The sequence below is a fragment of the Molothrus ater genome, chromosome 1 (genome assembly GCF_012460135.2).
Source record: "Molothrus ater isolate BHLD 08-10-18 breed brown headed cowbird chromosome 1, BPBGC_Mater_1.1, whole genome shotgun sequence".
In the NCBI taxonomy this organism is placed as follows: Eukaryota; Metazoa; Chordata; class Aves; order Passeriformes; family Icteridae; genus Molothrus; species Molothrus ater.
The window spans coordinates 54,989,799-55,013,472 of NC_050478.2; the positions used below are offsets into that span (position 1 = coordinate 54,989,799).

Here is a 23,674-nt window from a genome sequence, read left to right on the forward strand (position 1 = left end):
ATCCTTTGTCTTCTCAGTCTTCTAAATTAAATCCTGTTAATTTCAGACCAACAGAGGATTTCCCTGCTGTGTTTCTGCCTATTTCAGTGTAAACCTTCTTAGCATTTAGGGATATTTGTTTTATGGGCCTACTAAAAGTAAAACTGCATATGAATGACTTAGAGTGAGGGCCCTTTTACTTCAGTAAATTTTGTGTAAAGAATCAGTAGCTAGTCTCCGGGAAAGGTAGAATCTAATTTGAGCAATATGCTTAATTAGTAAGCAATTGCTTTCAGAGTCCTTTATTTTAGTTATTAAAATTCTTCAGGAAGAAAATTATCTATTGAGTTGACATTTTTTCAGGCTTATACTTATTCCAAAGACAATTTTTGTTAATCAAAGTTGGGAGAAATTATAAATGGAAGTTTTAAATAGGAAAAAGAGTAAAACAAAACATAAGAAAACAGCTTCTACTTTTGAAATGGAGAAGTATGTAATAATTCACCCCAAGTAAGCAGATTCTTGACGACATGCACAGAAATGTCTAGTCTATATTAAATTCTCTTTTTTTATATACCTGTGCATGTGTTTCAGAGCTGAGCTTGGGACACCCACATCTGGGCTGTACTGAGCTGACCCAAGATGCAACTGCATCACCTTGATGCTGTGATAAGATTTGGGCACAGGGGCTCACAGTGCTGGAATGGTACCTTTCTGCTTTCAAGAAATGGTTGTGTGCTGTCTGGTGGGAGATGGAAGCCCAGAGCATCTTGCCTTCACTGCACTTGTGCTGTAGTTGAGACCATGCTTTTCCACTCTTCTTTAACAAAAGCTGAAGACATCTGATGTGAAGTAGTCTCAGCTTGGTTGACTGGATGGTGTGGAATACATATCTTAGCACTAATGGAAATAATCATGAACAAATTAGTCTGAAATTTTGACATTTCATCATTTTTTTTGCTGAGGGTAATACTCAAGAATGTTGTTTGTAGTCCAGAAAACAGTTAATTAATCTGCCTTTGTGCCCCTCCCACACATTCCTTTTATTCTCTTTTTCCTTTTTTGTGCCATCCTCCGTAGACGAATTGGCTTCTATGTGAACACCTTCAAAAATGTATCCAGCCTTGAAGCCAAGTTTCACAAGGAAATAGCTTTAGTGAGTAAAACTATCTCATGTATAATGGATTATGATATGCATGACAGCTAAAAAATACCTTATAGTAAAAATCTAGCAGAGGCACACAGGAGAATTTGCCATAGATCCAGATTTGTGCTATAATCATAATATTCATTTCTACTTGCCCTATTTGTTCTCTCCTTAAGGAAGGAGCAGCCCCTACAATTTTGTACTGCGGTGCATTATCAGTTGTAGCACTAAATTCACTTTCTATTTTGATAATTTACTGTTGCCTTCAGTATTTTTGCTGTGTCCAATTGCTAAGCACCTCTTTGCTTTAATCAGCAGGAAAAAAAACATGTCAAATATTCCCTTCAAGTCTGCTATATGCATTGTCAGCAATGCAGTATTCTATCAGTGACTGTCAGGCAAATCAAGCTGTTTCATTGAGGATCTTGTGAATGTACCTGGCTAAACAGTAACATATTATCTATAGCAACCTTCAAATTGGAACCAAAATTTTTTTGAAAACTCACTTTACTGAAGCTCTGTGAAAATTTGGATTAGATTTTTGAGGGGAAAACACAGATCTTCTTGGCTGCCCATGTTGCTTTAAACTTCAGATGACCTCCTTCATCAGAGCTCACATAGCAGTCAGCTATACTTATGAACTTGTTCTCTGAAAAACAGCTCATGTTTTTTAAGAACTGCTATTATCTTTGATTCTATGGATTTTGATGGGCTTCTGTTTAGGCTTTTGCTATGCATGGCACTCAGAATTTTTGGAAGGTTTTATACTGTAACATAAAGTTATCAAGTTAACATGTATCAAACCAGATTTATCATTTTAATCATGTCTTTTTAATCATGACTGTAGTTGTTCACATAAACTCAGGCAACTGTTTTGTTTTCACAGTTATGTCACAAACTATATGAAGTGATGACAAAGCTGGGGGATCAGCATGCAGACAAGGCCTTCACCATTCAAGGGGCACCAAGGTGAATTTATTGCCTTTCTAATGAATTGCATTGCTGTAGGCTTTGTGGGTTTCAGCATAGGCAGTAACCACCTACACCATGTGTAACACCTACGCATGGTGACAGGCATTATTTGTTCAGGATGGTAGATGAACGTATCTGGGATGAAGTTCTTCTCAACAGGAGCAAATATGCAAAGCTTCCTTCTTCACTGACTATTTTTCTAGAAAGTCCTTTCAAAACCAAAAAAGAATGAAGGCTGTTTCAATTTAGCCAAGCTCACTGTAGACTGTTACATCAATTTGCACCAACTAGGTGTATAGCTCATTTATTCTTAGATGCACAGAATGTCAGAAAATCAGCTATGTTGCTAACTCTCATAACTTGTTTAAAGCCTTGAAATACTGAGATATGTTTTTAGCTCCTATTATTAGGTGAGAATCCCAAACTTTGAACATCAGCTTTTATCTCATCTACTTATGGGGGGAAAGTAAAGATCTGAGGGTACATCATAAAAGCAAAAAAACCTGAAATAAAGAGAATGTCACAAAATACAATCTTTTTAGACTTTCAAGAAAAATCTTGTTTTAAAGCACAAAACCAAAAGGAGTTTAAAATCAGATGTGCTTTCTAAAGGTCAGTGGATGCCAGTACAGTATTTCTGTACTGACAACAGATATGTACTTTCTGTACTTTCAACAAATGTAGCCTTTCTGCCATAATTTTATTTCTAATACTGATGTGCAGAAAAGGTTGAAATGTAAAACAGTGAGACTTATAAAGACACAGTGATATTTAGAGTTAATATATAAAGCCTGAATTTCCATTTAATCCCAGCTAGTCAGAAGCAATCTGAACAATGTTTTATAGCTTTTCACATCCCACTCTAAGGGAAACCATAGAGGATTTTTTAAATGGATTTCTTGGACAAAAACACAAACGAGGCAAATATTATATCTGAGAACTATTTAATGATAAAGAAGGATATGTGTCTCCCTACTGGAGAGGGATGGAAAGTTAAGCAGAGAAGTGAAAAGAAAGACAGAGAGAGAGAAAGGAGGCCAGCGTCAGAACCCTACCGTCAGAACCGCGGGCCCCACCGGCGGCATCCACCGGCAGGTGGAGCCCGCGCTCCCTGCCGGGGGAGGCTGCCCAGCTCTCGCGAGAGCGCGGCTGCGAAGGCCGCAGCCAGGACGATGCGCGTCGAGGGGCGGCGGGAGGCGCGGAGCAGGCGCTGGGGCGGAGCGGCGGGCAGGCTGCTGCGGGAATCGGGGAAGCTTAGAAGAGTAGACGGAACAGATGACAGGGCGAAGAGTCAGGGAAGAAGCAGGCAGCAGGGGCCGACCGAGGCAAACCTCTAGACGAGCCGCTCGGCTCAGAAACAGGCAGTGGGGGGGTGGTTGGACCGCGGTTAAATGCTTTTATGTGCTCAGGCTCCTCCCACAGGCCGCTCTTTGTGGGACGACCCTTGGCTAGTCAGGGAATTTGCGCTGGACAGCAGGTGTTTCCCCCTGCAGAGGGAGGCTGTGGCAGCGCAGTGGTGGAAGATTTGGATGCCCTGATTGCCTGTCAGGCGAAGTCTCCATTCTTTAAAGGGGTTGCCTGCTTAGGGACTGTAATGTCAGTGGTCTCCGCCCCCTCATGTGTGCTAGGCACCATCTGCACGTCTTAGTGCTCAGCCCATGTAGAAATTTTCCACCCAGTATCAGAAAATCGGTTTATAACACAAAAGCCAGATAATGTTGAGGTATAAATAAAAATTAAATTGGTTCCTATTCAAATTAGCTACTGCTAATTTGCCCGCAAGATGGAGGTAGATTAGCAACAATTAAGACTAACCAAGCAGCGTAATGTCTGCCTCAAAAATATGGAAGATATTTCTCCATTTGTTTTAATCTCACTTTGGAAGAACAAAGAATGAAATCTGAAACTTCTGACATAATGCAAAATTCAGAACTACTATAAGCACATCACTAGAATTTGTATTTTAGATTACTTCAGTGATAATGCATGCTTGTATATTACATATTGCCTTCGGTGCTGTTAAGTTTGGCCCATTTAGGATGGACTCACAATCTGGACTATGTTCCCATAAAGGATTTGTAAAGCACTTTTATGCAATGTAGAAAATGTAGTGTTGGAAGATTTCAAGCACATTGTGTAACCAGCAGGTATTTTATCCACCTCTGTCTTTTAGACCATGTCCAACATGCACATGCTTGTTCCTACTGAATTATTCCTTCCATTGCTGGGAGCAAAAGAATTATGCAACAAAATTATTTTTGCCACAAATTACTAGATGTCATTTAATGTATTGTGAACTTACTTTAAAAAAGCTTTCTAAAATCCATTTTTTCATTTACTTTGTTACTTCAGTCTTTTGCTGTCCTGTTTGCAGAGCCTTGTGTGAAAATCTGGATAGATTTTGACTTTCCTTATTAGTAATGATACTCTAAAAATTTCTGAAGTGGGTCTTCATGAGATAAAAAAGCTTTCCATTTTAGATGCATGAGAAGTTGATACTAGACAAGTACAATATCTAATCTTTATTTTAAAGAACTGCATAAAAAGAAACATCTTATGAACTTGTGTGCTACTCAATACTCTGTCCTGAAGGCAAAGATTGCAACTTGGAACATAAATTTCTTAATGACTGCTTATTTTTTCTCTTTTAATATTTCCACAGAAAGAGGTGGTGAGTGTGAGCTGAGTTTGTCCTTCCAAAGAATGGTTTTTCCTTGTGTTAGCATTAAGATCATGTTTATGCTGTGGTCTCAATCGGGTAGTGCTTCTGCTCTCCCTGAGTATGTGTACGAGTCGCTTCTACTGAGTACTGTGGTTGTTGAGTACTGTAATTCATAGCCTCCCTCATTGTAAGCTTTAAGCATATCTAGGTAGCTGAATATTTTCTCAGTGTTTGCACCAGGTCCTTTCATGGGAAGTGCAGATGCTTTCTATTACTTCATTAGATCTTTTCTTAGTATCAGCAGAGCTCTGTTGAAGTCACTAGACTGCTGCTTGTTTTTAATTGTTGCGATTTGTCCTTCTAAATAGTGATATCTTTATAATAATATTGACTGTGTTCTGTTTTATTGAAACCTTTCTGAAGTTGCTGAGCTTTTAAAATTATTTGCAGTGTTATTATTGCAGTGTTATTAAAATTATGCCTTCCTGTGGGTTTTTTAATCTTTAGAGTGTTCTGTTCTGTGAAATGAAGACAGTAAATCCATTTCACATTTTGTAATAGTTATAAATTTATAAGTGAAGAGGTATTTCAAGTATAGAATCTGAAAAAATGCAAGTACTCTTGTTTTCTTCAAGTTAGAATGATCAGGTAAACAAATGTTCCAAAAATCACGATCATTCAAAATTAAAACTTCCTTTGACACTGAATTTTAATTGTCTTTAATTGCAATTTTAATTTTAGTCACTATATAATGCTTGATTCATCTCCAGCGTGTACTCTCTTTTGTGGTCCCTGACATTACATCAGGGATGCCGTTCAACTGTTGAATCCGATTTTGAAGGTTGTAAGTCAGCAAAATATATATGTCCTTGCCATTCCTTTGCTTTTGTCTAGTGATTCAGGCCCACTCCGCTTTGCAAAAACACCGTCACCACCAGAGGAGGTCTCTCCCCTACCTAGCCCTACTGCTGGTCCCAATCATATGCTGGCACCAGCATCTCCGGCACCAGCCCGACCTAAGTCACCTACACAGGTAAGGAGACACCTAGCAGAGGGGCCTGACCTGTTGTGCAGTGAGAGATAGCTGAGATCATGTATGTGGTGGATTTTTCATCTAGGCTGTCACTGAGTAGTGGCAGGGAGGCTACTGGTTCTGTTGCAGTCTGTTCTGTTCATCAGTTGTTCATCCCTGTGTCAGAACATGAATAGAAAATGTTTTTTTACATTAGGGGAAGGAAGAAAATGTTAGGTGACCGGTGAATTGGTGGGACGTGCAGTGACGAAGCAAAACACTTTAAAAGTTGCATTGTCTCTAAGGGCCTATATACCAGCAATGACAGTTTGAAAAGCGTATTTCTAAAACCTCCTTATGAATTTTTGTACATTATATATTTCTGCTCCTCATTCATCTTCAGATTTATGCGTACCTTGGGAAAAATTAGCCAATGAGTACCACTGATCTGGCCAATCTCTAAAACAATGAAAAATAAAGCTAGTTGAAATACTGCTCTGCTAATTACTGATAGTTAGTCTTATTGGTTGTTTTAAACACTGATTGGGAAGTTTGACACTGTTGTAATGAATGGAGTAACTTCTATTCTCACTAGTATTGATAAAATAAGAATTGGTTTCATTCGTCAATTCCATCTGTAGCATGAGTTGTATATGATACTTCAAAGATTTGTGTTGATGTTCTGGATGTTTTTGGAATTGTGATTGCTTCTGTGCTGATTGCTGTTTCTATGCTGCCTGCACATCAGAAGAAAATTAATTTTGTATCTAATGAGCATGCTTATTTTCTCTGGTCTCCCAAAGTGTGACAACTCACTGCCTGAGTATTCACCTGGTAGGACTCAGCCTCATTGGTGCCAATGGTGTTATATCCCTATACCACCTGAGGATTTTTTTTTTTGTGGATTTATTTTCTTGGGGTTTTGATAGATTTAAAAATCATCCAATACTATTTTGTATTATTCCAAGCAATTAGTTTGTCATAGTTATGTGAATCTCTGGAGAGCAGGAGGAATGTAGTGAACTAGGCACCTTTGAAGTGCTGTAGGTCCCAGAGATGATATGGTCCTAGCATTAAGTACACTGGTAACAGGTGGGTAGTGACAAAATCCCAAAGCTAAACGCAGATGAACTCAAGAAGCCAAAAAGCTGCAGAGTTCAGTATCACCCTTCCAGCTATGGGCCACATAGAAGAGCTAGTGTCTTGCGCTGGGTGCCTGTCGCAGCAGAAGAAAAAACAACCAGGACTTGATTTTGTATCAAATCTGAAACCTTGAGTTTTAATGACTTTGAAACATAGGGTTGTTTTGCTCTTCCCATAATGTTTATTTCCAAGTACTTGGTGGTAAACAGCTAAACAGTTCCATTCCATACATGGCTTATTCCCATGGCTTATTTAGGGTGAAGCAGCCAAAGTAAAAACCTAAGACAATTTGTTTAGGTCTAGTTTAAAGATTTTCTTTTATACCTGAACTAGTCTGTGACATTTTTGCTGTCTGCCTAGCTGAGGAAAGGTCCGCCAGTCCCACCACTGCCTAAGCTCACACCCACAAAGGAGTTGCAACAGGAGAACATCATTAACTTATTTGACGACAACTTTGTCCCAGAAATCAATGTGACGACCCCATCACAGGTAAGCTTCAGTGAATTGTGTAGAGGTCCAGCCATGTAATCGCCCTGTTCTCCAAGATAGTGCCCTGGGGGCTGATCTTCATGGGGGGGGGAGGAGGAGGGCGAGGTACAAGGCAGAGGCACAATTAACACTTTCTGTTATCATGAAAGAGTTACACTTATGATGTTTTGCCTTTGAATAGGTCACCCATAATCACTCAAAAGGGCTAACACTGCTAACATATTGAAAAAAAGAGCAGTTTCTGAGAGGTCTGACTGAAAATACTGTGATACAGTCATGTTTGAGATTTAAATGCATCCAGGTTGCGTTACTGTCGTGGTCGGCAGAGGAATTGCCTCACACAATATGCGTGAACAGCAAATCCCAAAGTTTATTGATAGCTCACACATATTTATATTGGTGTTAATGAAGCTTATACATATTGCAAAAGCTGAGCTCATTATTGGTTAAAGCACACTTAGATCAACCACACCTACTTCTATGCTCTAATGATTATTTTGTTTCTATGTTTACATTCTTATAGCTACTCTACCTAGGCTATCTTCATTTTCTGGCAAGTGATTTTCTCCCCCATCATCCTGTTTCAGCGAAGGTCACTATGACCTTTGTCAGTGATTGGACACTGGTTGCTTAATCCCCAGCTTGTTTCCCCTATTCTTATCCAACGGTATCACATCGAAGTGGCCTCGTTACTAGCTGAGAGTTGATCTAAGATGCTTTTTTTAATGCTAAACATCTCAAGTGGAACTTCACAGAGATCCTTCATTACTTCTGTTTCCTTCATCAAAATCTCTTCTGTTTCCTTCATTTAAAAGTATTCTGTCTTTCTGTTGAGTGATTTTTAAAAAATGAAACTCGGCTGGTTTCTATAGGTATAAAAACCACCTAGATGATTCATTCACTTGGCTTTGCTCATAGAAACAGTAGCTGCACAGAGAAGGGTTCAAAATTCATTTTATCTTATAATGGTATTTCTAAGTTGCATATAATAAACAGAAAAGCCAGAATTGTGCAAAATAAGTCCATAAAATTTGTAATCAGCTATTCAGTTTTTACATAGTTAAATTGATTACCATTTTTTTCCAATAATGGACCCTTTCTTTCATGGTAACTGTAACTCTGAAATCCGAGCCTGCATCTGATAGATTGGATAGTATGTAGATCTGAAGCTTGTGCAAAATGTAGGAATATCTGTTTTCATTTGAATTATTGGTTTCTTCTAACTCATTTGACAACACAGGAGAACAAAGGCAGAGCAATGAAAAATGCATTTTGTACAATTTGAACATGTGATGCTTTGTTTTCTTGTGGTAGGGAGAAACAGGCATTGCTGTGTGTAGAGATCTATTTGGAAAGGACTTCTTTTTCTTCAAGTTAAATTAAACAATTAAAGAATTAAAGGCTACTCCCAGAATGTAGCTGCTGGTAGGCACTCTTTCTGAAGGGAGATGTGAGGCATCACTGTACTCTGCCTTCATAGGAATTAATTGCTGTAGGAGCATGAGCCTTGAAATCACTGGTAAGAGTTGGTGTAACCTGTGCTAGATATGGCCCCTTGCATTAAATACTGTATCTAACTAACATGCATACATCAGGCCATCCAAGGAAGCAGAAATGAAACTGGTTTGCTTTTCCATTAAGAGATGACACCAGAACAAGGCTTTAAATTAGTCTAAGTCACATTTCCAGAATCCTTATAACCTTTCTGTGAGAGATTGGCATAGAAATGGAATGGCATAATTAAAGTGGGCGTGCTTTTGAGAACTGAAATCTTTTCCTCGTCTCTCAAGGAAAATGGATCTCTCTTTAGTGAGTGATTTATGTCCTTCCCTCCTCCACAGTCAATGACCAGGGAGTATCCTAAGCTATTCCCTGACCACCTTCTCATCAATCATTTGCACTTCTGCCTCCACAAAACCCACCCGCATCACTAAAGCATCTTTACTATATTTGAGATCTCTGAGTATGTACGGACATACTCAAATAATGTGATGTATAGATTTTGTATCCTTGTGTATGTGAACCAGTTAAGGAAAATACGTAGCATGAAATCCACAGGAAATGTGGGCTTATTCCTCTTATGTTTAGGGCTCCTCCCAAACTCTCTAAGCCCTTGTTGAGCAGTATGGAGAAAGCTATTTGGCCTGCAGAGCCTACCAATGGTACTTCCCAAGTGACCACCACTGCTCCTGCAGACACTGCTCCTGCAGAGGCACAAAACCAAGAGACAGATGAGAAGAGCTTTGCTGCTTTAGTACAGTGTTTGGGAGAGGATTACAAACAGGCCAAACTTTTGTTTCTTGAAACACAAATATCCTATAATTGTTGCTGTTCCCCCTTCTTTACTAAGCAGTACTGATGCATTCACTGCATTAGTGCAAGATGGCTAAAGGCAGCTCTCCTTGATGCTGTTGAATATTTGTGCACTGATTCAACAGTTATTCAGGTTATTCATTGTCAAAAATGGACTTAATTACTGCCAAGTAAAAGAAGGAGGTGAGAAGATGAAATATTTGGTCGACCAGATGAAAGGATCATTCAGAAATGTGTGTTCCTTGCTTTATTTCTCCTTTTCTTCACATCACATTTCTCCCTACTGTCCAGTTACTAACTTGGACATCGTAGGCCTTTATATGCCCCCTACAGATAGATAATGTGGCTGAGTGTGCCTGACAGCTCTAAAGTGAATGATCCATAACTGCTAAAGCTATTTTAAGGCTTGTACAGACTGTGTACAGAGAGAGGTAACAGTTCTTGTAGTCCTTGAAGGTTTCTTGTGCCTTCTTCACTCCTTGTATATACATCTGAGAGGTACAGCCTTGCTTCCGTCTCAGCTGCCTCTTTCAAATGTTTAATTTTTTCATGCTTCATCATGCTGTTGTGGAATAAATACAGTATATTTGGCAGACCTTCCTGTCATAGCTTTGTCCCTTATTGAGGAATTTCCTGATGTTCCTGTTTCTCCTGCATCTCCAGGTAATGTGGTATCTTAGGTACTCTGTATGTTTATTTGGGGCTTTGTCATTAAAGTTGAGTGTTCATTTCATTTTGGTCTGAGGGGTATGGGTAATTTGGCAATCAGTGATCAATATCCTGTGACTTCCAATACCTTATCTGGTCTATGGCCTAAGGAAGACTCTTGTTAATTTGATTCAGTCCTCAAAGGTAGCAACTTCATTCTCAAATCTCAGTGAAAGGAGACATCTTTTATGTCTCCACCCGATTCTGATTATATGCCAGCAGATGCTGTTGTTTCATCAAGTTGTATGACCATATGAGTATTAGTGCCTCAAGAGCACATGTGATGAAATCTAAATACACTCGATGGAAGGCATGAGAGAATAAACGTTATGTTGGTTACTGGTCGGAGTGGTGGATTTGACTTTTTAAAGTGTGAGACTATAATGCTAGCTTCAGTGTATCAGACCAGTTATCCTTCATCACCAGTGATGCCAGAAGGCTAAAGGAAGAAGATAAATCAGGGCAAGCAATGTTGGTACTCCCGACACCCTCTTCTATTAATCTCTTAGCCTCCATTCTTTTGCTGCTCTGGGGTTTCCTCAACATGATTTCTACCAATTTAGTAAGCCTCAGCAGACTACTTTGCCACAAATTTATTCACTCTTTCAGCATTTTTCACATTCACGTTACCTGAAGCCAAGAAGGTCCCCAGCTGGACCCTGTGCCACATGGAGCAGCACCACTTCTTTATTTTACATTTTCCCCCATCAACTTTGCTGCCAACTGCTTTCCTGCCTCCTTCAAGAATCAGGGAGTAGCCAAACCTCTGTGCCTCTCACACTGGTATAGACATCACCCCTAGCACCTCTTACAAACTGAAGAGTTCTAGGTTACTCTGTCATTCCTAACGTGGGAGCTGAGTAGCTCTTTTGACCATGTTTGCAGGTTACACAGAGAGTTAAGGTGTTTTGTGGGATAATGGAAGCCATTAATTACCTAATTGAACATCTGTTTACCAATAGTAACAGTATTTTGTAACGTTTATACTCTTAAATGTTTTAATAACAAAATCTTTGCTCATTAATTTTACTATCATTGTGATCATCACTATTATTATTATCTCCTAGTTTTGCTGGGTTTATATGTGCCATATTGCAGTAGACTTGCCCAGTCGTACAAGCTCTCTCGCTGTTTAACTGAACAACTAGCAGTAGGCAGTACTAGCCTTGTTAGCAAGGCCAAGATGCTTGCCTAGAATATTTGCAATTAATGATAATTAAATCTCAGCTATAGTTTCACACTAATAGTGAAACACTCTAATAGTTTTTTCAGGTTAATTTATCGCAGATAAGACCTGTAGCCCATTGAACATATATGTGTATATATTTTTATAGTGATCTCAGAGGCCTTGGCTAATTTATTAATCGCAAACCAAAAAGACTCTACCATGGTAATCCGGTTTAATAAGAGTATATCATAGAATCATAAAATGGTTTTGGTTGAAAGGGACCGTAAAGATCCTCTAGTTCCATCCCCTCTGCCATGGACAGGGATAGCTCTCACAAGACCAGGTTGCTCAAAGCCCCATCCAACTTGGCTTTGAACACTTTTAGGGATGGAATATCCATGACTACTCTGGGCAACCTTACTTGGCAACCTTCCAGTGGGCAACCTTGTTGGGCAGCCTTGCAGTGCCTTACCATCAGATGTTTCCTAAAGTTTAGAGCCAAAGACAATATTAATTGTAAATTGCTATACATGTTCAGAATTAAAACTTCATTCAAATGCCTTTAGATCCTTCTGTATTCACTTTTTACTAATGTTTGTGTTTGGGGAGAGGCTAACTTATTAGAATGTATGGACATTGGGTGTCATTTATGTATTTTTTAACTTTGATGTATGTCTCAAAGCCCTTTAAAAGGGCCTTCACCAACAAGTGATGCACACTCAACGTTTCTTTGAAAGGGCAGTGACTGTTTAGCCTGAAAAGGCAAAGCTCTACTACAGAGAAAACAAAGACATCATAAGAGTGAATCTCATAAAAGTAAGACTTGTACTAAAGCTCAGGAAAATCTTCAGAGCTTCCTCCCCTTTGTGTGCACCACAGCTAGTAAATCTGTGGAGTGTTTTGGTTTTTTTCTTAATCATTTTAATATTTTACTGCCCAGAGCAGCTTTTAAAAGATAAGTTTTTCAAGAATTATATTTCTCTTCTAAAAGAATGAAGTACCTGAAGCTAAGAAAGAGGAATCGTTACTGGATTTGGACTTCGACCCTTTCAAGCCAGAAGCAGTATCAACAGGAGTTGGTCATTCACCCATGTCTCAGGTATCTCTTTGCCTTGACATAATCAAAGCATATGAATGCAATATACTGTGTTTGGTAGAAAAGCTTTGCCTCATGAATTAATAGGAAGTATCTGAAAAATTTTATCTTCCTGAGAAGCACAAGTCAGCCTTCTGTCTTCCCCATCAGTAACCATGTACTTGATGATGTACTGGAAGGAGAGGAAATTGTTAGGTGGTAAAATGAGATGTCTGCTGATGAGAATGGTTGCTGGTACCTTGGCCTTGACTTTAGCATGCTATTACTTTCCATTATTAGAATAACTCTTAGTGTAAACATTATTATTCTCCAGTGCTTGTTTTTCTGACAACTTTTCTGACCTGCCTTTGATTCTTCATGTCTGGAAAGATGCCTTAGAGGACCTAGGTCTCTAGGAGTCAGCATGCAGTTGCTTTACTGTGATGGAGTTTCTGTATCAAGCAGTGGTATGATCTAAGTGCTTTTGCTATTAATCTACTTTAGACCTAATCTCAAGGAAAATTAGAGTATGGAATAGGGTGTTTTCTTGTAGAATGTTGTGTTACTGAAAGTCTACATTCAATAGTAATGTTTCTAATGGTAGTTTTTCGCAGCACTATGAAAAAAAAAGATGAAAAATAAAAAGAAAATGCTAATATATCAAGTTGCTGATATTCATTGGCTTATCCTGCAGGACATGCTATTTTAAAAAGTAGAATTCACCCTCACTGCCCAGTAGGCAGGTAGCAAAGTAGGGAAGATCTCGTGGCCAGCATGTCTGTATCCCTGTTTTGTACATAAAGAAATGATGTTAATACACTATTAGCAAGACCTATCACTAATCTGGCTCATTCTGTGAGACACGAGAAGACTTACCAGCAGTTCAGAAGTGCAGCACAGGAAAGGAGTGAGAAGACAAGAAGCTTTAAGGCTGAGATAGTCCTGATTCTCTGCTGATCTCTACCTCAGTTAATTTCTTATTCAGTGTGAAGCCGTAGTTATGTAATGAGATCTGTAGTGATCTCTGACAAGGTATGTGCTGTCAGAAAAAGAATGTACTGTCAACACTCTGAACATTAGCTGAATTTTCTTATTGAGATTTGCTACAAGATGTTTTCCATTCTAGCAAAAGCTTTGTGCATTTTACTTGTTATGCTTTTTCTCCCTTTAAACAGAGAAAAGGAAGGGGAAGGCAAATGACATTCCATAGCATTCAGCAGTGACAGAAAAGACTAAGTGGCACTTTGCTAACTACTCTTTCAGCTTGTTTTATAACAATGCTGATTAGAGCAGTGGGATCATTAAACAAAAGATACTTAACTTTTATGACAGAACATGTTTGTTCTGACACCATATTGTACAGATTGTAGAAAAGTTTATTACTTTGGTGAAAAACAGTTATTTTATATTCAACTATGCCACAAAATACAGAATATAATTTTGTGTAGAAAATTTGTATTAAAAAAGTTACATAGTAACTTTTCATCTAGGGTCGTAGGAAGAATCCACTGAGCACCTTTACTCACTCTGTCACCTTTCTGCAGAACAAAGGCATATGAGAAAGAATGGCCCACATCTACAAGAGCTGTGGATGAGTCAGAACACCGTGATTTTAGAAGGGAAGACAGCCCTGCATTCTGGGTCTTGTTTTCCCTGGAACTGACAGGGTCATTACTATGGCAGTATAGAGAGAATGAAACCTGTGGCTGCAGAGCCCTGTGCTTGCAGGGAGATTAAGAAGAGAGCCTTATATGGTATTTCCATATGTGTATAGTTTTTGCTTCAGTCATGGATATTTTCCATTCAGCAAACAGCTGAGGTATGAATGTGAAGACAGGAATAGTCATCTGTGCATGATGCCTTGGAAGGCCTGGCATGACTTGTCTGTTGTTAATTTAATTAATTACCTCCCTCCACTGCTCTGCCAGGGTGATCCAACCATCGTAGGTGAGCCCTGGTCTGTCCTTCCTTCAGCTGCTTTTCTCTTTCTATGGCTGCATTAGAAGGGACCTTTCTAAACCTGTCTGGTTCTCTTCTCTTTTGATACGAACCGGCAGAGTTCCGTCTCATGTGGTGGGCCATAAATATTTGGCATGAAGTCTGCTGCTTTTTTTCATTTGTCTGTTTAGCTCTTCTGTTGAGAGGTCACTAGCATTGATTAACAGACTGATCAAGAAAAATAAAATATTGGTCAACTTTCTTATTTCCTTTCACAAATAGTATGCCATTTTCCTTTCTAGTGTCAGTGTTGTGAGGAAGGCCACTTTCAGTAGATAGCTGTGTCATTTTTAACTGGCTAGAAAACTCCAACTTTGTTAGCTCTTTAAGGCTGACACCTTGCAGAGGCTCATATACCTATTGAAAGTTACTCAGTCCCCAGCTCCAAACCTGGTCATTACTCATGGACACAACAATGTGAGTTTGCTGGAAAGCAGCAACTACTTTGAAATGGAAAATACCACAATGCATTGCATACTTCCCATCCTTTATAACCAAAAGCATTATGCAGATACATACAGAGACACACACACAGGACATGTGCTAATATATAAAATATGTATGTACTATAAGCATGCTTATAAATAAGTTCTCCTCATTTAATGGGCATTGTTACGTAGCATGTTGGACATAGAGTACAGGAATGGTATTTTTCTGACAAGCTCTTTTTTTCACTACTTTTTCTAGACATTGCCATGGGATCTATGGACGGTAAGCCTGATATACATAATAGTATTTCTGTGCCTCTAATTGTAAGTTAAACTCAGATTTACAATTCTTTTACCAAAATCCAAGATAAAGAATTCACAGACCATGAAAAAGCTCTTTCAAGTATATGAAGCCACTCAGTATCTTTTAAAACTAAATACAACAAAAAATAATCTGTTTCTTAGGTTGCAAAACCTAAAGGATGTCAGAAATCTAGGCTAAAAGATTCACAATCACTACAGCTAAGTGTGTTGCTTTTATTATGCCCAAAGTACAGCTATTAGAAGGTAATAATGGATATAAGTCGCTTGTTTTAAATACCTGACAGTGTCCATTAACCCAGTGGATAACCATTTTCTCAAAACCAGGAGTAAAGACAGAATTTAGCTTGTCTTTGTGGGCAATACAGTGAACTGGAGTTACTCCCAAGAGAAAACGCTGCTATAGGAAACTGAATGAATCCTTCCTTCTTCCTCCTGGTGCCAAATCACATTAAATGATCTGCAGAGAGAAAACAACCCATTTTTGTGAGCTTTCTTTTGACTGTATGTAATGGAGTTACCTGGGTTGACTTGACATGGAGCCTGATATGTTCATGTTTGACCTTTTGTAGCTTCAGCCAGTACAGAAATCTGTGAATGTATTCAGATACACAGCACTGTTTTTTTCACATTCCACATATGATGTGCATTAATTGCGTATGTCCTTATATTGAGTGAGGTTAAATAAAGCTTGATAAAAACAGTCATGTATGTAGGCTAGCCAAAATTTCAAGGCTGCAAATATCTGGACCACATGAAATAAACCAGAAATGTTGAGAATGTATTGCTCTAAACTTAGATTAGATTAGATATAGCTTTATTAATGTCTTCTTTTGCACAGTTTTATTTATAGCTTTTTAATGTTATGTATTCATTCTGTATTATCATTTTTTTCATCTTTGCTCTATTTTTAAAGAAGTCCAGTGTGCTTCATAGCTAAACATTTGAAATAAAAATGTTGGTGACTCACAGGGGAAAGCAAGAGGTGATCAATATTCAACATACATGAAGAACTTTTTTTATAATGTAATTCAGAGTTTTGAAATTCACAGGCCTGGAATTAGTCTTGGGTGGAGTGGTGGGAAAGGACCCACTGCTTCTTCCCCACTCTGATAGGTAACCGCAGCTGGTTAGAGAGCTGCTAATTAATGAACTGCTGCTGTATCAAAGTAAATCATGTTCTTCTTTTCTGTGTTTTATGTGTATGACTTCGTTCTCTACAGACAAGCAGCGAATTGGTGCAGCCGGTAAGCAAACCTCCCTCCAAAATCACAACCACTCTAGAGACTTCTTTAATCACTGTGGTGCAATACATAGTTTTCTGGTTTTGTGTATCAGTGCTGCTCTTTTGCATTAAAATTTATTGCCTTCAGATGTTGCAAATCACATAGCTTTTCCTAAAATTGCCTAATCTAGTCACTTCATTCTTTAGATTTAAATTGCTCTTGTAAAATATAAATGTTGTGTTTTCTCATCAAGTTCGCCTTTATCTTTTTCATCTTGTGTTTTTTCTTTGCTTTCTGTCTGCTTAAAGCCTGATTCTTCAAAAAGTCTTTCCCTGTGTAACCTGATCATGGAGGAAACCCCAAACAGTGGGTCATCAGAAGATACTAACCGATCTCAAACTGATCTAGGTTCACTCAACTGGGGCCTAGATATTAGCACACCCAGTATCAGCCAGGAAATTACTGCAGGCAGTTCTTTGCTTTTCCCCAGGGCAGAGCAAACCTCAAGCGAATCCACGGGTACTCTGCCTGCTAATGTTTGGCCTGCAGTAGGTGAGCAGGAGGATGCTGCACCAGGGCCAGCTTCTGTAAGCGAAAACCAGAGGACTTCACTGGAGGACCAGTTGGATGCCAAAAGTGTCATGTGGAAAGATGTGGTGACCAATCAGCCTTTAGAGAATGTAACCAGTTTTGAGGCACCCATCCTGGGAACTGATAGCTTGTTGGATGAACCACTCCCATGTGATGTGCAAAAGGCAGAGGAAGAGCGTGAGGAAGACGAGTGGGCAGGTGTCAAGCCAAGTGAAAAGGTAGAGACTGGAGCTAACTACAAGGAGGTAGAACATACAGAGGAACTGGAAGAGCAAGGTTATGAAACCAAAGGAAGCAGTGAGGCAGAATTCCATAACGGTTTAGCAAAATCAGATCTTGAAATTTTAGTCAGCACAGAGGTAGAAGGTTTACATGAGTTTGAAGATAATTATGGGGATACTGAGAGAGCTAGTGGTGCTAACCTAGAAAACTCTACAGAAGAAGAATTCAAACAGGTCAATGTCATTGAGGAGACGGATAGAGAAATACCACTGTTGAGCACAGGGCTGGAAAGTGGGGACAAAATAGGGGTGTACAACTGTAAGACTATAGAAAGCACTGGCTCTGAACCTGAGAGAGTCCTTGGTATCTGGGATGAGGACCATGAAAATACATTTGAGGAGGCCTTAGATCAAACTGACAGTGGTACTGGACAGAGTACATCCATGGAGTGTATAAACATGAGGGCACATGTTGACCTAGACCACACAGGCAAGTACCCTCCAGATACTGGAAGTGATCTATGTGATGCTGAATTATTCAATGCAGAAGAGTCTGGTAAAGGAACTGAAGATAATAGCATCAGTCACCTCCCAAATTGTAGTACTGGTACTAAAGGTCAAGCTGCTGCTGAAGAACAGTGGGCATTGCTGCCCAAGGCAGCTGATGCTGCCAGCACAAGCTGTGATAATCCTTGCCTAGATAATGCAGATGACCGAGTGACAGGTAGGACAACAACAGCAGTCACTGAAGTGATTAGCAGTGGTGTCCCTGAAGCCTTGGAAACAGAGCCCTGGCTGGCAAACTGGGATCCAACAGTTACTAATGATTCCTGGGGTTTTTCTAGTCTGTCAGATAGCCAAGCCAATGGACTGGATAATTGGCCCTTTTTCCCCAAGCAGCAAAACTCAGAGGAAGGTAATATGGAAAATGTTTGGTTAGGCATTAGTAATAAATGGTCTACAGAAGACCTAGGAGCTGCTGATAACAGCTGGGGGGAAGTAGGTGCGAGCACAGGCCACATAATTCAGGAGGCACTAGTAAAACAAGGTTTGCCCGGGGAGCAGGCAGGCATTAGCAATCCTGGACCGAGCAAGGAGATAGCTAGACCCTTGTCTCTGTTTCAAATGGGAAATTCCAGAAATGCTAGCACCGAGAGTTCAACTAGTCCTAAAGACAATGAGACCAACAACTCAGATTTATCTGAAGATGAAATTGCTAACCGGAGATATGGATTGTTGTACCAGGAAATTGAGGCTGATAAAGAAGAGGTACCTACCCCAGTGTGTAGTGTAGTCTAGACAAAGAGTTCCTTAGGCCATGCATAAGCTTGTTGTTTTAAAACATTCCATTTGTGTGTTTCCTACTGCCCTTCCTAAGTCCATGCTATTCTTTTTTTGAAAAATTGCCATGCAACTCTTCATGGTGTGGTGCCCTTCAGCCCTTCAAGCAGGCTGAAAACAATGCATTTCAAAATGGTGAATGAAGCATTGAACTGTGAAGACACATTGTGTCTGGCAGCTTTTGTGTTTTATCTGTAGATGTTTAAATGCACCTGGTCTTTTTTTTTTTTTTTTTTTTTTTAAATATTTAAGGTACTCTGCTTTTTCTTTTTGTCATTTTCTTTAAGCCTCTGATGTCTGTTATCAAATACCACTGTTGTAAAAATTTCTTACTGGCTTACCCTTCTTTTTTTTTTCTCTTTTTTTGTTCCTTTTTTTTAATGTCTGGCCTACATTTTTATTTTGCAAATAAAAATGTTTTAGCTCATGTTCAGATTTAGTAAACAAATTATAATTTGTTGTGATCTTCACTTCTACTTAGGCATCCACCATAGCATTTAATGGATTTGCGCAGGTAAGAAATAAACAAGTTTTGAGATAATTTTTTTTTCTGTGCTATTAGAAAGGCACTAGAACTGGCTATACAAATTCAGGAAATCTGTTCTACAGACAAGCTGCATTGAAACATCATTTAGTCTCAAATCCAGACCTTGTCTGTTGTCAGAAATTCTTCGATGTTGCTAGAAAGATTATAATACCCTTAGGACTCTTGGCCTGACTGAGTCTAAAGCAAAAAATCTGATTACCTTAGTGGGACAGCTATTTTCTCCTAAAATGGCTAGTCTAGCTGTTTTATTGTGCTCTTTTGTGGATTATTTTTCTCACAATCCCAAAATCCTGTAAAGCACATTTTCAGTTTCACCTATTTTTAGTAACTCTGTATGTAAATATGTAGTGGGTTTTATTTTTTTCTTCATTTTCACTTAAGATACATTTTACTCTCAAAGTTTAACCTAAGTTATTTATCTGCTGTGGTGCTGATGGTGAGTCTGTGGTACGCATTACAGAGATACAGCACATGAACACACTGTGTTTATGCTTTCAGATTCCCGGGCTGTATTAAGATCCCAAATTTCAGGTGGATTACCTAGGGCCTCATTATTTTCCAGCATTCTCTTAGAGACTGACTCAACCACAGCACCCTCTGTACACCGAATTTTAGAAGTACCCAAAAAGGCTCAGCTTACACGAGGATGGAAATGAGTCTCGCTATGATTTACCATTCTGTTCCAGGGTATTTAGTGTAGTAAAGGATCCAGATGGAAGGGGCAAAGCACAAGGATCTGATAATTAAGACAAAATGTTTATCTGGAGAAAATATGTATTTTCTCTGTCCTCTGTGGTAGGAAAATAATTTGGCCCACCAGTATTTTGCAAATTAATTGGTTTTGAGTGAGCGAGATGTTGGGAAACACCTCCATTTTTCTGCTTAGTACAGGTAAAATTTTGTATTTGTAATTGCCATAGTTATTATTCAAATAAAAGCCCATGATCAAGAGGGAAGTACCTTACAGCTGGTGTACTCTGCAGGCACAGCCATGTGTAATCTAGGATTCAGAGTTCTACAATTTAGAAGTGCATTGCACCTTAAATTAAGTCCTTGTGAATCACATGTATTTATGAAGGGTGTGAATCACATGTATTCACTACCTTTAGTGAGGTGAAAAATGTTGGTTTAGAAACATTGAATATAAAACTGAAAAAATAATAGTTTTAGTATTAATAGTACTCAGATAATCTAAATAAATTATAAATATCATATTAGTTCCATTTATTTGCCATCTTATTCTATGTAAATGTACTTAGTGATTTTATCGGAATAAACCATTAAAAAATCAGGTCTTTGATGGACACCTGCAAATATACTGTCTCAAATATTTTTACGTGATTGTTTTTCATTTCTATGTCTAGGATATCTCTGCATTTACAGTGCAATCAAATGAAAATGTGGAAGAGCCTTTGGTAAGTTGTGGCTTTTAGTTCCTTTTAAAATGTCTTGTCAAAAAGGGTAAAATTTTTCCTTTTTGCAAAGATATTTTCACTTTTTTTTTTTTGTTTTCTATCCTTTAAATCACACCACCTTATGCAAGTCTTCCATTTGGAAGAGCTGGTGATACCATTGTAGTTGTAAATCCATATTCACTGAAACAATCTTTCACAAGGATAGCACAGAGCAAAAGAAAAGAAAACCAGAACGTTGTAAGGTATGTTTATTTTATAAAGGTGTAGTCAAACAGTTTGGTTGTTTATTGCATTTAAGAAAATACTTGAATGAGTACTATGGTCCAGTGTACAGCAAGGACCTGATAGTACGTGATAGCTGTTATAGATCTCCAAAATTGCTGTAATTTTATCGACTCACCTCCATATCAATAGTGGGCACAGCCTACTTCTAAGGAGGGCACAATCTTCTCAAAATTGATCAGTTTCTTAGCAGTTTCTTAGCTCCTCTTACAGTCTTTGCTTAGCATGGGGCAAGGATGAGAATAACAACATTGCTGCAGTTTACTTAATAGCAGCAGGGTGATATTTAATGTTATTTAATGTGGTGTTTGTGCTCATGATGGTTACTGAATATAGTGAGAATATTTTTACTCATAGCTGCAATGTGGTAAGTCATCTGAATATGCTTTTCAACAAGTGACTCGAAGCGCATCAATGTAGTCTGCTCTATGTTACTTGTGATTTTAAGTCTGAAAGAATTTTCCCACATTAAATGTCAGGAAACACATTACCTGGGATAAATGTACTTTATGTTTCTCATTTGAGTCCTATTTCTTAGGAAATTCTCTAGAGTTGTCATTAATGTGCATTGATGCACACAGAGAAATTTTTGCAAAGTATTGTATAATATACGAGTGAATGGTCCTTAATGCTATGCCAATTCGTGAAGGTCTTGCATAGGCAGACTTCTCTGTACTTCATTAAAAATCAGACTGCTTAAGGAGTATATGCAAAGAATTGAGAGGCTATGTGATTGGTTTTTTTCCTGAAAAATATCAGGAGGAGAAGGTCTTTAAGATGTTAAAGAATTTCATAGAAGCTGACTCTTCATCACAGGAGATATCACATTCTAGCCAGCAACCTGTTATCATCCGCAAAGCAATTGTTTTTGAGCTTCATATTATGCTGAGCAATTTGTTCATGGCAAATTAATCAATTTGGCTTATGATAATCTGATTGAGTCAGCCATCTTTATAAATCAAATCTGCTGAGCACAGCTTAGAGCTCTCCTCTTGTTAGGTGCATGTATTTGCAGAGTAATATCTCTATTGGAGATCACTCTTCTGCTGTGAGCTGTTTTGCCACAAGACTGAACATGTTGCAAGGCTGGTGATATTTTATAGGTCCTCTTGTTGGAAAACACCCTGAGGCCAGAATTTAAAAGGGTGGAAGTCCCAATAGTGCGTTGATAAATGAGTGCCTCATAGGTGATTAAGAGCTCAAGAGAAAATGCATTTTCATAAAAAAACAGCGGTGATTGCTAGGATTCATTGCTAGTATTCAATCAGTCATTGTTTGTGCAAATAAAAACTGTTTGAGTCTCACTCTCTGTTCATTGCTTCTTACCCTCACTGGAGGAGGGTATATTGTCTGAGAACAGACAGAACCAGGGAGGAAGAGTTAATTTTTAAAACTCATGTTTGAAGACTAGGATTGGTACACATGGGTGCCAGTTTCAATTTCTCGCCTTGCCAGCAGTTTCTGGAGCATTTTTGAGCAAACTGGGTGCTTTCCCCCACTTCCATGACCTCTCACTATAACTCAGGAAGCTTTCCTTGTGAGGGAGGCATGTAGGACTGGCTCATTTTACACTGATGATGAAAATGCCCTTTTCATGCTGTCTTTTACTGGGACAAAGCCTGGCAAGACTGAGCCTGAAGCAACACTGTGCCAGGCACAGTTCCCTTTCTCCCTCTTTCTTCCCAACATCATATGCTCCTCAACAATTTTTCCACTATCTACTTAAAAATCAATAACAGAAGACTGAGGCTGAAGAAACTCCACCTGGGGAACCTAAGGTTGAGGAAACGCCTGCTGCTGCTGTTGTAGAAAAGGAGGCCGTCCCTGCTGAGCCAGCAGAGCAGGCTGTGGTGAGTGATCTGTCCTCCATGCCATCTCCCAGGCCTCATTGGAGCCACTTTTTGTTATGGTGAATGTGCTTGCTGCATTTCAGCCATTCTTTCCACTGTCATCCTCCATGGATAGTTTCTCTGCATAGCATGCCTCTCCAGCATGTGCCCCTTTCAGCCCTAAAATGTCATTCCTCTTACACTGGGCATCTTAGGCTCAAGTTTGGCTGAGTGGTTGTGGTTTCACAAGTTGTTTGGTGTCAGATGAACTTCAGAATGGGAAAGAATTGGTGCCATTTTTAAATTACATTATTAGCAATTTTCTCATTTCATTTCAAATTTAGGATATATTCTCAATTTATTTCAAATTTCATTTCATATTTAGGATAATATATATCTTGTACGGTCCTTACTACAGCAGGAAAATTGCATTAAAAAGTTATTGTAGTAGGTTTACAAAGCTCAGAGTTTTAGAAGCCAGTTGTGAGCCAGAGAAGAGGACACCAAACACCAGTTCGGAGACTTTTTACAGGTCAGAATTCAGGAGATGAAGAAGAAATTACAGCTCTGCATGAGGAACAAAGCAAGGCATCCAATATCACTGAAAATTAAGAGATGGTCTGAGACAGTAGGCATGGAGTTTGCCTGCTGACTAGCATTACTTTTTATACAGGTATCTCACTGCATATTCTTTTTATCCAACACACTAGTGTCAGAAAGTCTTGGTGGTGGATGATACTCACAGGCTAAGAAACCCTGGATGAAAACTGCATCTGTTTTTATAGTCTGACATCTTTCATGCTTTCC

At 38.9% G+C, this 23,674-nt stretch overlaps 1 protein-coding gene across 2 annotated transcripts in view; it reads left to right on the top strand.

The window, feature by feature from the left end:
- Positions 1-23,674, top strand: part of AMPH (amphiphysin) — a 124,156-nt gene that overhangs the window by 82,868 nt on the left and 17,614 nt on the right. Inside the window, exons 8-18 of one of the 2 annotated variants that reach the window (XM_054516542.1) lie at positions 1,060-1,135; positions 2,013-2,095; positions 5,655-5,793; positions 7,276-7,404; positions 12,585-12,692; positions 15,354-15,377; positions 16,639-16,662; positions 16,950-17,450; positions 19,276-19,308; positions 20,706-20,756; positions 22,778-22,888. In XM_054516542.1, coding sequence (XP_054372517.1) covers positions 1,060-1,135; positions 2,013-2,095; positions 5,655-5,793; positions 7,276-7,404; positions 12,585-12,692; positions 15,354-15,377; positions 16,639-16,662; positions 16,950-17,450; positions 19,276-19,308; positions 20,706-20,756; positions 22,778-22,888 — 1,279 coding nt within the window. The remainder of the gene's footprint in view (positions 1-1,059; positions 1,136-2,012; positions 2,096-5,654; positions 5,794-7,275; positions 7,405-12,584; positions 12,693-15,353; positions 15,378-16,638; positions 16,663-16,949; positions 17,451-19,275; positions 19,309-20,705; positions 20,757-22,777; positions 22,889-23,674) is intronic. The other variant, XM_036397151.2, reaches the window with a different exon arrangement.